The following is a 15,558-nucleotide window of genomic DNA, read 5'->3' as shown; positions in this document are numbered from 1 at the left end:
ACTTCACACGTTGCATTCGGTTGATATATCACTTCAGTATCTTTAGATTGAGAAATGTCTTCTCTTGTTTGTTTTTTCTGTAAACATGTTGACTCTTTAAAAACAGCTTTATTGCAATATAGTTGACTTACAATAAACTGCACCTGTTTAACATTTACAGTTTGCACCTGTTTAACATTTACAGTTTGATGAGTTTTGACGTGTATATACCTGTGAAACCATCAAACCATCATCACAATCAAGACAGTGAATGTATGCATTCACCCCTCCCCCATCAGTTTCCTCATGCCTCTCTACATACTCAAACATCTATAATTGTACAGTTTCACTGGCTAGATAGATTCCTATCTTGACAGTTGTTTTTTGTTTCAGTTCTTTAAAGATGATGCTCTCCTGTTTTCTCACTGGCTTTGTTTCTGACAGGAAATCTGCCTTCATTCTTATCTTTGTTCCTTTGTACATAATGTCTTTTTTCTGCCAGTTGCTTTTGAGCATTTTGATTATGATGTGTCTTGGTATAGTTTTCTTCATGTTTCTTGTGTTGGGGTTCACTGAGCTTGGATGCATGGGGTTTATGGTTTTCATCAAATTTGGAAATTTTTCCCATTAGTTCTTCACATATTTTTCTTGTCCCCACTTTGCTCTCCTCTCATTTAAGGACTCCAATTTCGCTATGTGTTTGGCTGGTTGAAGCTGTCTCACTGCTCACTAATGTTCTTTTTATTTTTTAAATTCTTTTTTCTGTGTTTTGTTTTGGATAGTTTCTGTTGCTTTGTTTTTAAGGTCACTGTCCTTTTCTTCTGTAATTATATTATAATCCAACCTATTACTCTGTCCTTTTACTACTGTATTTGAAATATTTTTCATATCTGTCTTTTCTATAGCCACCAGTCTTTATTAACTCTGCCCTTACTGTGGACTGAATGTTTGTAGCCCTCCAAAATTCATGTGTTGAAATCCTAATCCCCACTGTGGTAGTATTAGGAGGTGGGGCCTTTGGGAAGTAATTGGGTTATGAGGGTGGAGCCCTCATGAATGGGATTAGTGTCCTAAAAACAGGAAGGAGAGCTTGTCTTCTCTCTCTGCTCTCCAGAGATACAAGAAAATGGTCATCTGCAAGCCAGGAAGTGAGCCCTCACCAGATACTGGATCTGTTGCCTACTTGATCTTGGTCTTCCCAGCCTCCGGAACTGTAAGAAATAAATGCTTGTTGTTTAAGTCATCATAACAACTATACTATGGTTTATTTGTTACAGCAGCTGGAATGGACTAAGACAGACCTAGACAGTCACTTTTATGTTGGTCTTTTTGCCTCCAGGCTCTTCCTTTAGTTCATCCATTGTACACTGCTGCCTCATTTCTGTCCTAAAGCATGGGTTTGGTCAGGTCATTTCTCTTGCCCAAACCTTTCAGTAACTACCTGTCTTAGTCTGTTTGGGCTGCTGTAACAAAATACCATAGACTGGGTGGCTTATAAACAGCAGAGAACTATTTCTCACAGTTCTGGAGGCTGGGAATTCCAAAATAAAGGTGCTGGCATATTTAGTGTCAGGTGAGGGCCCACTTCTTGGTTCAAAGACAGCCATCTTTTCACTGTGTCCTCACATGGTGGAAGGGGATGAGGGAGCTCTCTGCGGCCTCTTTTGTAAAGGCGTTAGTCCCGTTCGTGAGGGTTCTCCCCTCATGATCTAATCACTGCCCAAAGGCCCCACCTCCAAATACCCTCACACTGGGAATTATTTTTTCAACATAGAAATTTTGGGAGGACCAAACAAACATTCAGTCTGGGGTACCACCACTTGCTTACAAAATACACTCAAATTGTTTAGAGCATACTTCCCAGCCTTCCACATTATGGTTGCATTTTTTCTTTCAATCTTAATCTTGCTGTTTTGTTTCTTTGTGCGTCCTGTAGGAAGAGTGGAGGGCACTTAAAAATGAAGAACCTAGAGTCAGATTGGCTGAATATGAATCTTGGCATTACAACCTTATAAAGTCTTGGGCATTTTATTTAAACTAACCAAGTGTCAGGGACCTGAGCTGGAAGACAGGCTTAATGATGGGATCGGATGACAGTGCTATTTATAAAGTACTGAGTATAGTGTCTGGCATGTAGTAAAATTGCCACAAATATTAACTTTTACTATTATTCATTTTTTTCTTGGCTTTCCTATTTCCTTGCATATACTCATGTGCATACTCATTCCTTTACTATATGGAGCTCCCTTTGTTCCTACTCTGATTCCATTTGAAAGCCTATACCCATCCTAGAATACTCAGGTCAAATGCTAGCTTTTTCAAGTTCCCAAACCAGATGAGTTCTTTAGTATCAGCATTATTTTTCATACTTTATCCTTCACTTTCATGTTTTAGTGTCTGTGTACATAGTCGTTCTCTTGTGTTTTAAGCTGGTTGAAAGCAAGGACTGTATGTCATTTGTGTCTTTGATGGCATCTGCCATGGTACATATGATAGTTGCTTCATATTTGTTGAATGTGTGAATGAATTATGGTTCTACCTTGCAATAGTTAAGTGTTTGACTTAGAGTGAGTTGCCTATTAAAATTAACTGCAGTTAAATAATAATATTTCTAGTTTCTAATGTTCTTAGTTAAATTATACCTTTTCAAGCTTAACACAGTAGTCAGGCATGCTAGTTGTTAGTATTAGAGTTCTCTTACAAAGTATACTTCTCATTCTGCTTAATATCAAAATAAAAATTCAGTGAGGTGTCATTTCTCTGTCATTAAACCCCTTGTGAACCAGAAAGTTAGGCACAGGACTCCTATCATACCCAGCATGTTAAACTCAGAACTGGTAAGGTGATGATGCACAGGGATGACACCCTTTTTAACAGAAATGTTAGAGACAGTCGTGGAGTTCATAGGAATGAAATGTGCTTCTGACCCAAGAAGACCTCTATTTCTTAAGCACGAGGGCTTCAAATCATTTGCTTTTAGGAATCTCATTACATTGAGATTAAGTTGAAGGAGGAGCAGGGATCCATTAGTTGGGAGGATCTGAAAAAGGGTGACTGTGATTAGTTGGTGCACGACACAGTTTTAAAACTGGAGTCCTTGAAAGAAAAAGGAAAAATAAAGCCGGGAAATGATACGGAAATGGGCAAGTGGAGTTATTTCTCTTTGTTCTCTCACTAGACTGTGAACTTTTGGAGGGCAAGGACCACATCTTGCTTTTGTCATAGTACTTCATGCAGTAAATACTTGAGAGGAGTTCTAAATCTAGAAATAGAGAAATCGTGTCTAATATTATTTTCATGGTGATGCGAAGCCTGTCTGCTCTCTTGCAAAAAGCATTACCTTGAATTGTATGCCCCAGTGTGATTTCAAAAAGCCTTTTGTAAAAAGGAAGAAAATCAAATCAAACAAAATCTGCATACAGCTTTTTTTGTGTGTGTGTGTGTGCATTTATTTATTTTTGGCTGTGTTGAGTCTTTGTTGCCGTGTGCGGGCTTTCTCTAGTTGCGGCAAGCAGGGGCTACTCTTCGTTGCAGTGCGCAGGCTTCTCATTGTGGTAGCTTCTCTTATTGCGGAGCACAGGCTCTAGGCATGTGGGCTTCAGTAGTTGTGGCTTGCGGGCTCTAGATCACAGGCTCAGTAGTTGTGGCTCATGGGCTTAGTTACTCTGCGGCAGGCATGTGGGATCTTCCCGGACCGGGGCTTGAACCCATGTCCCCTGCATTGGCAGGCGGATTCTTAACCACTGTGCCACCAGGGAAGCCCTGCATATAGCATTTTAAGAACAATTTTCTTTTTCTGTAAATGGAGATGCCCCTTCTCTGAAAGTGCGCGGAGTTGTTATCTCAGGATCCCGAGACTGTTACCCTGGCCATGGAAAGCCCATGGAAGTGTCCCCCTGCTCTCTCCTAGGACCCCATTTATAAACTGGTGACTTCTGGTTGAAATACATTCTTCTGGGTTTAACATTTTTATTAAGATTGTTTTTTATACCATTGGAGGGGATGGTTTCTATAAATGTGGAAGTGGGAAGGTAAAACGTTTTCCCATTCTTGGACCTTGTCCAAGATACAGGTTTTATTGAATACTTCCAGTTTTTAATACACATTATTAGAGAAGGTAATATAGATAAGAGAATCTAGGATACTTCACTTAACAGGTAAAGTATATAATAGGTATTTAATAAATGATAACATTAAGTTTATTGTTAAAAATAGTAAGGGGATGTTATAGAGATAGAAAGCAGAGGAGAGAATGCTTAAAATTTTATGATTGCTTCCTGGAGAACTATATACTCAGAAGTTAGTCTGCCTATACATTGTTGATATCTTTAAATGATCATTAGTTTAAAACTAATCTTTAAAAAGTTTTTTTTGATAGAATATATCAAAATCACAATGACTTCTTAATATTGAGTGAATATTTACAATAAAGCATGTTACTGCTCCTGTTAAAACTAATGTATTGAAATCAGTGTGTTCTAGGTCAATGGCTTCTAAGACTCCAGTTGGATTCATTGGAGTAGGCAACATGGGGAATCCAATGGCAAAAAATCTCATGAAACATGGCTATCCACTCATTATTTATGATGTGTTCCCTGATGCATGCAAAGAGTTTCTAGATGCAGGTGAACAGGTAAGACCTTTTCTTAAGATTTTTTTTAAAACTTTATTTATTTATTATTATTATTATTTTTTTGGCTGTGTTGGGTCTTTGTTTCTGTGCGAGGGCTTTCTCTAGTTGCGGCGAGCGGGGGCCACCCTTCATCGCGGTGCGCGGGCCTCTCACTATCGCGGCCTCTCTTGTTGCGGAGCACAGGCTCCAGACGCGCAGGCTCAGTCGTTGTGGTTCACGGGCCCAGTTGCTCCGCGGCATGTGGGATCTTCCCAGACCAGGGCTTGAACTTGTGTCCCCTGCATTGGCAGGCAGACTCTCAACCACTGCGCCACCAGGGAAGCCCCCGATTCTTTTAGATTTTGATGTTTAAAAATGTTTTCTAGATTTTGATGTTCCACATTCAAATAAGTGACATCTTCTTAGAAGTATACACAATGGATTTGTAAAGTTAACTTGTTAGTTTTATTTCTCTATATGTAATATTATATATGTGTATATTATATGATATGTAAAATATGTGTACAAACACACACACACACACACACACACACACACGAGACCGTTTACTAGTAACTGAATTTAGAGTTTTTTTTCAAGATATGAAGGAAATTCTTCTTGTACAAGTTGTAGAGTGGTAATTGAGGGCTGAATGTAATCCCAGAACCGGGTGAATACTAAAAAATTCCTGAGAAGTATAGAAAAAGGTTAGAGAACAAATAAATAGTCAACTTCTAGGTAATAGGCTTGAAATAAATACTGAGAAAATGCAATGCCTACATAAAGAACAGGTTTAAGCAACTTAGAGGCTACTTGCAGATCTGGATATCCTCCATCTCCTTCTCCATCATGGTTTGTATGCCATCTGGGGGTGGCAGCAGTGTTGTTTGAGGATGTGTGAGTATCATCTTGGAACTTTTCAGGGTAGGGTTGTGGCTGCTTATGCCCATATAGTCTCTGAATATTGACACTGTACCACCAGTGCAGCAGGTTTACTGATGACCTTAAGTAGCTTAGGGACTTAGACTTGTTGGAGAGGTTTGATCAATTCTTTGTTCTGGGAAAGGTGGCTTTACCATCTTCAAGGATGGTAAAGAGTTCCAAGCTGATATTCAGTCTGGGATGGATTGTTTTTCTGAGGAGATGGATATTACTTTTTGGGATAACACATCTATTTGATGTTGGCATTTTACAGTGGTTTATATATTTATTTGTAAGAGTAACAACAGTACTTGGTCTCTAAACAGAGGAAATATCTTCAATTAAATACAGAATTTAATCAAAGTAATAACAGCATATTCTTCTGGCATTTTGGAGAATAATGTTCCCGAAGTTTTCATGTGTGTGTGTGTTTATGAAAGATCACATGAATTTCTCTTCGTCTTTCTACCCCTTCTAGTAACACAGAGGTGGAAATTGAATGGAAACTGATTTACCTTGGACTGGCAAAGCAGAAGCTTAGGGCCTTTCAAATTGTGACCAATGCCATTACTCTTCCCTCTCTTCCTGTAGCACTTAACAACTTGCCTATGGAGAACTGAAATGGTCATCATCCCTTTGTGAATCTCTTTTCTGCTGCTTGCCGGATTTCCGGAGCTTTCTGATGCTCTGCCTGAATTGCCTCATATTCTGAAGTTATCCTTTTACCTCCATTTCCTAACAAAATTCTTATTTTTTTAGTGTTGCTAATTTTAGGTAGGTGTGAAGGAAGGCCACCTTAAGAATAAGACTTACACTTGAGTGAAGGAGACATTTGCATTTTAAAAGAGAGAGAAAAGAAACTAATATTTAATGAGTACCTCCTACGTGTCAGGTCTTTTACTAAATATTTTGTACATATTATCTAATTTTATCTTTGTAACAGAAGTATTTTCAGGAAACTGATGCTTGGAGAAGTTAAATAACATCCCCAGGGTTGCACAGTGAGTGAATGGCAAGAGCCAGGATCTGAACAAAGGTCTGTCTTTGACTTTGGAGCTTTAGCTCTTTTAATTACATGATGTGTAGTCACTAATTAATGAAATCTATGTATGAGACATTTTTAAGTGTATGTGTGGCATCTTCCTTGATGATTCTGAAATGTAGCTACCTGTTACCTATTTATAAACTAGTCTACTAGAAAATAAAGTGCCTAGATTTCTTTTGGATCAGTTAATGTCAGGCCAGTAATGATTATATACCACACCCTTGTTTAATATGTTGTTTTGCACCAATGAAATTTGTTGGAATTAAATAATAGTTATCTATTATGATGGATTGTATAATGAGTGGGTATACAGTGGGTTGAATAGTGGCCCCCCAAAAGATGTCCTACAAAAATCTTAGAAGAAAACATGAAGAAATCTTCATGACCTTGAATTTGGCAAAGGATTCTTAAATATGACACCCAAGATCATGAGGAACAAAATTAAAAATAAAACTTAATCAAAATTGAAAACTTTTGTGCTCCAAAGAACAACAGCAAGAAAGTGAAAAGGTAACCCATAGAATGGGATAAAATATTTGCTAATCATATATCTGATAAGGACTTGTATCTAGCATGTATAAAGAAGTCATACAATTCAAACAGAAAGATAAGTGACTCAATTAAATGGACAAAGGATCTGAATAGACATTTCTCCAAAGAAGGTACGAATGACCAATAAACACATGAAAAGATGCCAATATCATTAGTCATCAGATAAATGCGATCAAAACCACAATGAGATTTCCACACCCACTGGGTTGGCTAGAATTACAAAGGCAGATAACAAGAAGTATGGAGAAATTGAACTATCACACACTGCTGATGAGATTGTAATTCTACTCCTAGGTATATATGAAAGAGAAATGAAAACACATACCCACACAGAAACTTGTATATAAATGGCAGCATTATTCATTACAGCCAAAAGATAGAAACAACCTAAATGTCCCATCAGTGGTAAGCAAAATGTGGTATATCTATACAATGATATATTACTCAGCCATAAAAAGGGATGAAGCACTGACATATGAAAGTCCAGAACAGAGAAATCTGTAGAGACAGAAAGTAGATTAGTGGCTGTTTAGTGCTGGCTGGGAGAGGAGGGGAAAGAGGGAGGCAGGCATAGGGGAGAGATAGCTAATGGATATGGGATTTTTCTTCTTGAACTGATGAAAAGTTCTAAAATTGTGTTGGTTGCACATATCTGTGAATACACTAAAACCCATCAAATTATATACTTTAGGTGGGCAAATTATATGTTATGTGAATTATATCTCAATAAAGTGATTTTAAAAAAAGATAAATGTCCAAGTTCTAACCCCCAGTACTTGTGAAAGTGACCTTATTTGGAAACAGGGTCTTGGCAGATGTAGTTAGGTTTAAGATCTTGAGATGAGGTCATCCTGGATTTCAGGTGGGCCCTAAAGGCAATGATGAGTGTCCTTACAGAGAGCCACAAGGGGAAGGCCGTGGGAAGTCGTAGGCAGTCTTCAGAGTTATACTGTGGCAAGCCAAGGAACACCAGGGTCAGCCAGAAGCTAGTAGAGGCAAAGGAGGATCTTCCTTTGGAGGCAGCATGGTGCTGCCTACACCTCGCTTTCATACTTGTGGCCTCCAGAGCTGTGAGAATACATTTCTGTGTTTTAAGCCACCATGCTTGGGGTAACATTGCGGCAGCCACTGGAAACCAGTACAGCTAGAATCTACAAAATGGGTTTAGAACCTGCCCTTTCCACTTAGTATCTGCAATCTCAGGCAAGTTATTTAGTGTCTCTATATCTGTTTCGTCATGTGTAAAATAATAAGGATAATAATAATAACCTTTCTCAGGGAGTTGTTACGAGGATTAAATGAATTCATATATGTAAAGAGCTTAAAATGATGTTTGGCACAGTAAGGAGTGTGTGTGTTAGCTCTAAGTAAGTTCCCATAAGTCTTGGTTTCACCTCTGCTCTACAGAGCTGTTATTTCCTTTTCTAATGCTTTCTATTCACATGACAATGTCAGAGTCTCTCACTTCTTTGTGAAGAAAAGTTACTTTTTATTGCTTTGATCACTATGGGTTAAGGCTATCTTAGAATCTCTTAGCAAAACGGGATAGGACGTTCATTAATTTACTAATTTGACTGATGTTTCTTGAGTACTTTCTATGTGCTAGGTACTGGGAATATAGCCCAGAACAAAACAGTTACAGTCTTTGCCTTTGGGGACCAACAGGAGGTGTTAGATTATCACATCACACAAATATGTGATTCCAAATTGTGATGTGGAAAGAAGAAGAGTCTCTTCAGTTTTCAGTAAAATCTGCATTACGTTGGCTGAGAGGGCAGTCAGGGACATTCTCTGAAGACTAGACATTTAGGTAGATAGCACAAGAATAAGGATTTATCCAGGTGAAGAATGGGGACAAAGGAGCAATTTTCTTTAAAAGTGGAAGCCTCTCCAGGTTTCTAGAGATTTCTACGTTAGGTCGACCGATACAGGTTGAGTACCTTGCATGTGTCTAGCAGTCCACCTAGTGCTGTGGAGAATAAAACAGGTTGAGTTGGATGTGGCAATGTATTAGATGTGTCTCAGGTGGCAAGACTAAATAATAGAAGGGAGTTTTTATTAAAATTGTATTTTGACAGTAATAAAGTGCTGAAGCAGGTTTTGAGGGGAAAAATAATAAGTAACTCTTAAGAGTCGTTTCATTTCTGATAGAGAGCTACATAAATATTGTGCTTAATCTTCGCTCACCTACAAACAGAAATGCTGTAGCCTGAAATGAAGGTCAGGGAGACGAGATCTCTTGGATTCCTGGATAGAAATCAGAGGGTTCTAGGACACAGACTCAGTTATTAGATTTTCCTTCTTTTCCTCTTCCTTGAGATACATAAGTGGGCGTGGGGAAGGAAGGAGGATGGGTTCTGGGTGGCTGCCTGTCCCAGATTAGTGAAGCGTGAGACTCTCTTAGCTTCTGCCCACAGCTCCCAGCCCTGCCCCGCTCCCAGCACACGGTGGGAAAGTTGCGTGGGCGATTCACACTGGGGCGGCAGAGCCTGGAAGGCAGAACCCTCTTTTCCCACGTCCCATCTCCCTCACCGCTCTGCTTCCTCTCAGAGTCTTGACTCTAAGAGGTCCTCTGAGTATTGATTACAACAGCAGTGGAGGGCAGGAGAACGTGAAATTGAGATAAATGACAGGAGAAGGGTAAAGGGTATAAAAAAGCTTTGGGCCTGAGGGGAAATATTCTGTCATAATAAAATGAAAACATTTGTTGATAAATGATTTTTATGCCAGCAGCTTAAAAACCGTTTTGGTCATTTGAGCAAGTGTAATTTCCTAAGACCCCTACTTTAAAAGGTAATGTTAATTTGGATGTGTGACTTCTGATGTGTTAAAATGTCAGTAGTACTAATTCATAGCTATATTTAGTTTTAAAATGTTTGATAAAGGAAAAAATGAGTTTCATTTTACTACTAAAAGACAAAGAGAAGACTTGGGATGAAATGGAAAAATATAGGTGAAAACTTTGAAACTTCTTGCCATTGTGCACAATAGTGCGGTGAATGGATTAAGAGTTCAAAAATTCAAAGTATATTTGAGTTGACTCTTACATTTTAAGGACAGGTGTCCCTTCCTTTCCCTGATGTTACTATCGCAAGTGAAGTCGATGAAATGGCAGCCAAAGAAAACAGAATTTTTTTCCCTCAAAGTCTGCAGAAAACATGGCTAGTTGATTTCAAATGTCAACTGTGCTTTCAGTGGGAAATTTGCAGGGAGAGAAAGTACCAAACTAGACATATCTGGATCAAAAAGCAATCAATAGTTCTAAAGCTCTTTGGACATCTCCTTGAAGAAGTGTTTTTTTGTTTTTTTAAAAGCAAAAACTGGGCATTTATTGTTTCATGTAACTGAAGAGTTGGGGAGTGGCCTGAACCCAGGCACAGCCGAATTTTGGGCACAGATGTAATTAGATCCGTTTCTGTCTGCTTCTTGGCTCTGCTTTCCACGGGCCTGGCTCCTCCCTCCCCTCAAGGTGCAAGGTCCACCTGCAGTTCTGGGTGAAGTGCTTTAGGGTGTTACCACCCTGGAGGTTTTCCTTCCAGCTGTACCTAGTAGTAAAAAATACTACGTGGGTTATGAAGGAAATAAAAACTTGGACATGTTAAAATGCTTCACGTGCCTGACTGTATTTAATGAACTTATTTATACCTTTACATGTTAAGCAATTCTATTAGGGCATTTATAATTGGTTTAATATGTTACTTGTGGTCATTCCCATAAAAAATTTACAGTTTCCTCTCTCCGTATCCCTTTATTATATCTTTATTTCTGTTGGAAACTCGGGTTTAACATACAATGCATCATTTCAACTTCTAGCATCTAGTCTAAGAATGTAACCCATGATAATTATCAGGCCTTTGGGTATTAGAAATCATGAATCAATAAATTGTGAATGTAGTGGTTTAAAAGCATAAACCCAGGAGGAACCTGGCTGCCTGAGCTCAGATCTCAGCTCCATCATGTGCTGGCCGTGTGACTTTTAGACAGATTATTTAACTTCTTTCTACTTAAATTTTCTCATCTTATAAAATGGCAGTAGTAATAGTACCTTCCTCTTAGCCCTAGAGAACCTGGCACATAGAAAGTGCTGTTACTACTACCACCACTGTTACTACTGTTATGGTTGTTGCTTTAGTATCTATACCATATTTCTCCCAAATCTGCATTCCCCAGCACCACACATATAAATGCACCACTGTGTTGGCTGAGTCACTGAGTCCAGAGTTGTTTGGAATAGAATTGTAGACATATTTTTATTTATTTTTTTGCGGTATGCGGCCCTCTCACTGCTGTGGCCTCTCCCGTCGCGGAGCACAGGCTCTGGACGCGCAGGCTCAGCGGCCATAAGCTCACGGGCCCAGCCGCTCCGCGGCATGTGGGATCCTCCCGGACCGGGGCACGAACCCACGTCCCCTGCATCGGCAGGCGGACTCTCAACCACTGCGCCACCAGGGAAGCCCTAGACATATTTTTAAATGAAAGAATGATGATAAAAATTAAAACCAAATTAGGAGATAAAGTGATTTGACTGCATCCCCGTTTAAGAACATATTCTGCAGAGTCCCTTGTGTCCTCCTCTTATTTTACAGAAGATACCAATTTCTCTTTTTAAGGGGTAGCATCCAGGGCATGTGACTTGTGCTTCGTTTTCATTTTCATTGTGTGGGAATTTCCTTGGAGATGCCTCTGAGTGGTGCCAAAAGTCTTGGGACTTATGCAGCATTTCTGTGTGAGTTTTCTGGTTGAACTAGGCTTAATTGGATTCTCTTGTTTTCTCTCTAAAAACTTGGGAACCATCTTGTTCCTGGGTTATAAGGCTGAACATGTTTGGTTAAGTAATTCTATTGAGATCTAATCTGGCATCCACTCAGGTTTTGTTAGATGAGAACTTTAAAAGTCTCTTGCTGAGTGGGCTTCATCATTGTTGACCACATGTTTCAAGATGTAGGCAAAAACCGTTTTGGTCAGTTTTTTAAGGGTAGTGCAATTTTTTTTTTTTTTTTTTTGCAGTACGCGGGCCTCTCACTGTTGTGGCCTCTCCCGTTGCGGAGCACAGGCTCCGGACGCGCAGGCTCAGCGGCTATGGCTCACGGGCCCAGCCGCTTCGCGGCATGTGGGATCTTCCCGGACCGGGGCATGAACCCGTGTCCCCTGCATCGGCAGGCGGACTCTCATCCACTGCGCCACCAGGGAAGCCCAAGGGTAGTGCAATTTTGAAGCAACAGTATGCATTTCTACTTGGAAAGATTAAAATACACTGAGTGGCAGGTTTAACCAAGGTCATGTTCATCTTGTTTCTTTGCAAGTTTCTCTTACCCATTTGCTTTATGTGGAAGCAATGCTGAGCTTCACTTATGTGACTGTTTCGTCTAGCAGAGACAGCGAGATTTTTCTCTTTATGTAAAACAACTAGGTTAACTGTTGTCTCCTTCCATTGGATATGTAAAAAGGAGGTGCAGTTACTTCAGATTGCTCTGGGCCCTGATGCCCCCATCATTCCTCCCGCCACCCACCCAGCAAAGCAGATTTTGTCTTTAATCTGTCCAGTTGTCTAATCTTTATATTGTACACCTGCCATTGGTGCTTACTAGCATACAGATGAATCTAGTTGCAGAAATTCTTAATGACTGTAGATATTGTGAAGGGAACCAATCTCCTGTAATCAAAATTAAAATAATGGAAAAGTAGGGTCACCTTAATTCACAATTAAGAATGAGGCAGTTGGAATTGTCAAGAGATTTTTCTGGGATGGCCATGACAATCAGAGCAGAGCCAGGTTCCAGGGTCAGCCAGGTCAGTGACCGTCCACACATGTGGAGGTGTAGAAGAGTCCTGCTAATGCTTTACATTTGTACTGAGTCATTGCAGATGCTTCCCTATACCATCAGCCCTTTTTCACAGAGTCTGTGCCTTCCTAAAATTTAAGGTTACTAAATGTGAAAAATTCCCTTGGCTAAGTTTCCTTTCTACTTTGGAGATAGAAACGCTTGAAGATAATCCAAATCACTATTCTTATTTTGTAGATTCGTAAACTGAAGCCAGAGAGGTTAAGTGATTTGCACAAAAGCACAGATGATTTAGTGGCTGAGCTATAACTAAACCCAGTCTCTGGCTTCCCAAATTAGTGTTCCTTTCCCTGATCCATGCTGTCTTTGCTTATCCATTCAATTAGCAAATGTAACTGAAGGGACTCTAATTAAGTTGGCTCCTAAAGGCTTTTGTGGTGAGTGTCAGACTGGCAATAAGGTTTGTTTTTTTCCTGCCAGCTTTTGAGTCATGGCCAAATTTTGTTAGTCAGTTATTTCAGAGTCTTGAAGTCATCACATGGAAGGCAAGATGATTTGAATAACTGGACACACTTGTCTGTCTAGTAAACACGCCTTCTGTAGTGCAAATTAGAGACTGTTAGAATAATGTACCAAATTTATATAGTTGTTACATATGGAGCAGTTGTGGCCAGTACAGTGGTGACATTCCAGCTATCACTATCATTGTGTGTTTTTTTCCAGACCTGTGAGCTTTGACACTACTTTCCTGTATATTTGAGGGGTTAGCAGTACTCTGGCAACCCAGGCATCCCAAGAAGCAGATGCTAGGGATGCAGGGGGCTGATTGGCCACCCCATGCACTTGGCAGTTGCATGAATTGGCACAAGAAGCTTGGAGGTGTGAAGTATTCCTAGATCTGTGAGCTAATTGTTGGTACCCCTGAGGGCATGTCTCAAGGAGTTATCTAGATGGAATTGAATTTCCTTCAGTGGAAGAGACTCTGAATTCCTAAGAGAAAGTCTGAAGTTGACTCTTAGACCTCAGGGCTGGCTTACTACAGTCCCTGAAAGATCAAGAGAGATGGAGCTGAGATAGAAGGAAAGGCAGCTGAAAGGTATGCCACCATTTTGCATGCCTTTATTACTTCATTTAAATAGGATGAACAGATGGGGCTCTCTATGTAACCCATATTCTTGACACAGTCCAAGAGTAGAGAATTATGACTCCTATAGCTTTTCCTTTTCTTCTCATCTTACTGAGCTGTTTTTTTTCTTAAGGAAACTTGAATTGTTTGCCAGGAAATAGTTGCCTCTTTTCAAATCTCAGTATTTGTTTGAGTGTAAGAAAGGTTTTCACCTAACTTAAGTATTACTTTGTAATTTGATGGAAAAAAATTTTTTCCAGAATTATTTGTGGCCGATCCCCACTATATATCAAAATATACATATTGTTGAATGTGCCACTTTGTAGACTCTAAAATGCTGTATTGCCTTTAGATGAGAGAGACTGTCTTTTTTTTGTTGTTTTTGGCTTTAGAGTCTGAGGTGTTTAATATTATCACTTAGTACACAAAGTGCCAGGATACTTGATTATCCGAAATTTTAGAATACAACTTATGAAATTATGTTAAAACTGCCTTTATGTAGAATTTGATTTAGAAGCTGATAGTCTCTTACGGAAGAATGAAATGTAATTGCTTCTAGCTCATAATATTTAGATTGCACACTGTGTTTGGTTTCTCATTCTTTCATCAGCTGTACATCAAAGACAGAAAGAAAGTGTTTCGTTTACTTCCACCACATGAAAAGCAGAGGCATTCCCATTCCTAAGATGCTTATGTGCCAGTTCTCCTATGGAGAAAGTTTTGATTATCCTCCTGATAGTTCCTTGTCTTTTCTTTAAAGAGAGAAAAGGCTTTGGAAAGGAGCTTTCGTGATAATTGGGGTGATAGATTCTTTCTGTTAAAGGAGAGTTTCAGTCAAGAAGTGATCTCCTGGTCTCTTCTGGCCTCTTTGGTTGCTGACCAGCTGGCCAGGTGTATCATGGTGTATATATTCGAGAGAGCAGGGGGTGGGGGAAATGTGAGTGAGGGTATGTACACCCATACTTGTAAACATATGTACAGAGGATGGGCAGAGCAGCTTTCTTGTACAGTATGTTCATGGTCATCATTAAAGCAGAAGTCAGGGTTCTGACTTCTGAGAGAGAGAGCGTACCTTGATGCCTGTTCGTATGTTGTTGTATATATGGTTTCCACAGGAGACCTGACAGCTCATGCTCTCAGACTTCATGGTGGTACTCACATTCAGTGCAGTGCATGCTTATGTCCTTCTCTTGACTTTTTATAAAACAGGCTTAATTTTTTTTTTCTTGAAAATAGAGGCTGGAAGATAGTGGTAATGGGGGCCTGAGAATTTACTTGTGGATTTTGCTGCCCATGAATTAATTGGTGTATCCTGTAGTTCAGCTACCAAGTCTGATATACGAGAATGTTTTCTTAGAGCATCTACCAAAAAGTATGCTGTTTAAGAATCCAACTTAGAGGAATCCATGAGAAGTGTGTCCGTTCCCAGGCCTGTTGGGTTTTGCCCTTTTCCCCCTCAACTCACTTCACACTTTTTAAAGTAAACAGTGGATGTGATTCCATAGAAATTGCATCTGTATGTGTGAAGGAATGGACTCTA

At 39.6% G+C, this 15,558-nt stretch overlaps 1 protein-coding gene across 1 annotated transcript in view; it reads left to right on the top strand.

Moving 5' to 3' along the window:
• HIBADH (3-hydroxyisobutyrate dehydrogenase) overlaps positions 1-15,558 on the top strand; it is a 105,017-nt gene that overhangs the window by 5,395 nt on the left and 84,064 nt on the right. The window contains exon 2 of the mRNA XM_019926357.3: positions 4,452-4,612. Coding sequence (XP_019781916.1) covers positions 4,452-4,612 — 161 coding nt within the window. The remainder of the gene's footprint in view (positions 1-4,451; positions 4,613-15,558) is intronic.

This window comes from Tursiops truncatus, chromosome 9 (assembly GCF_011762595.2).
Source record: "Tursiops truncatus isolate mTurTru1 chromosome 9, mTurTru1.mat.Y, whole genome shotgun sequence".
Classification (NCBI taxonomy): domain Eukaryota; kingdom Metazoa; phylum Chordata; class Mammalia; order Artiodactyla; family Delphinidae; genus Tursiops; species Tursiops truncatus.
Note: the sequence above shows the minus strand (reverse complement) of the source record. Positions and strands in the feature narration are given on the sequence as shown.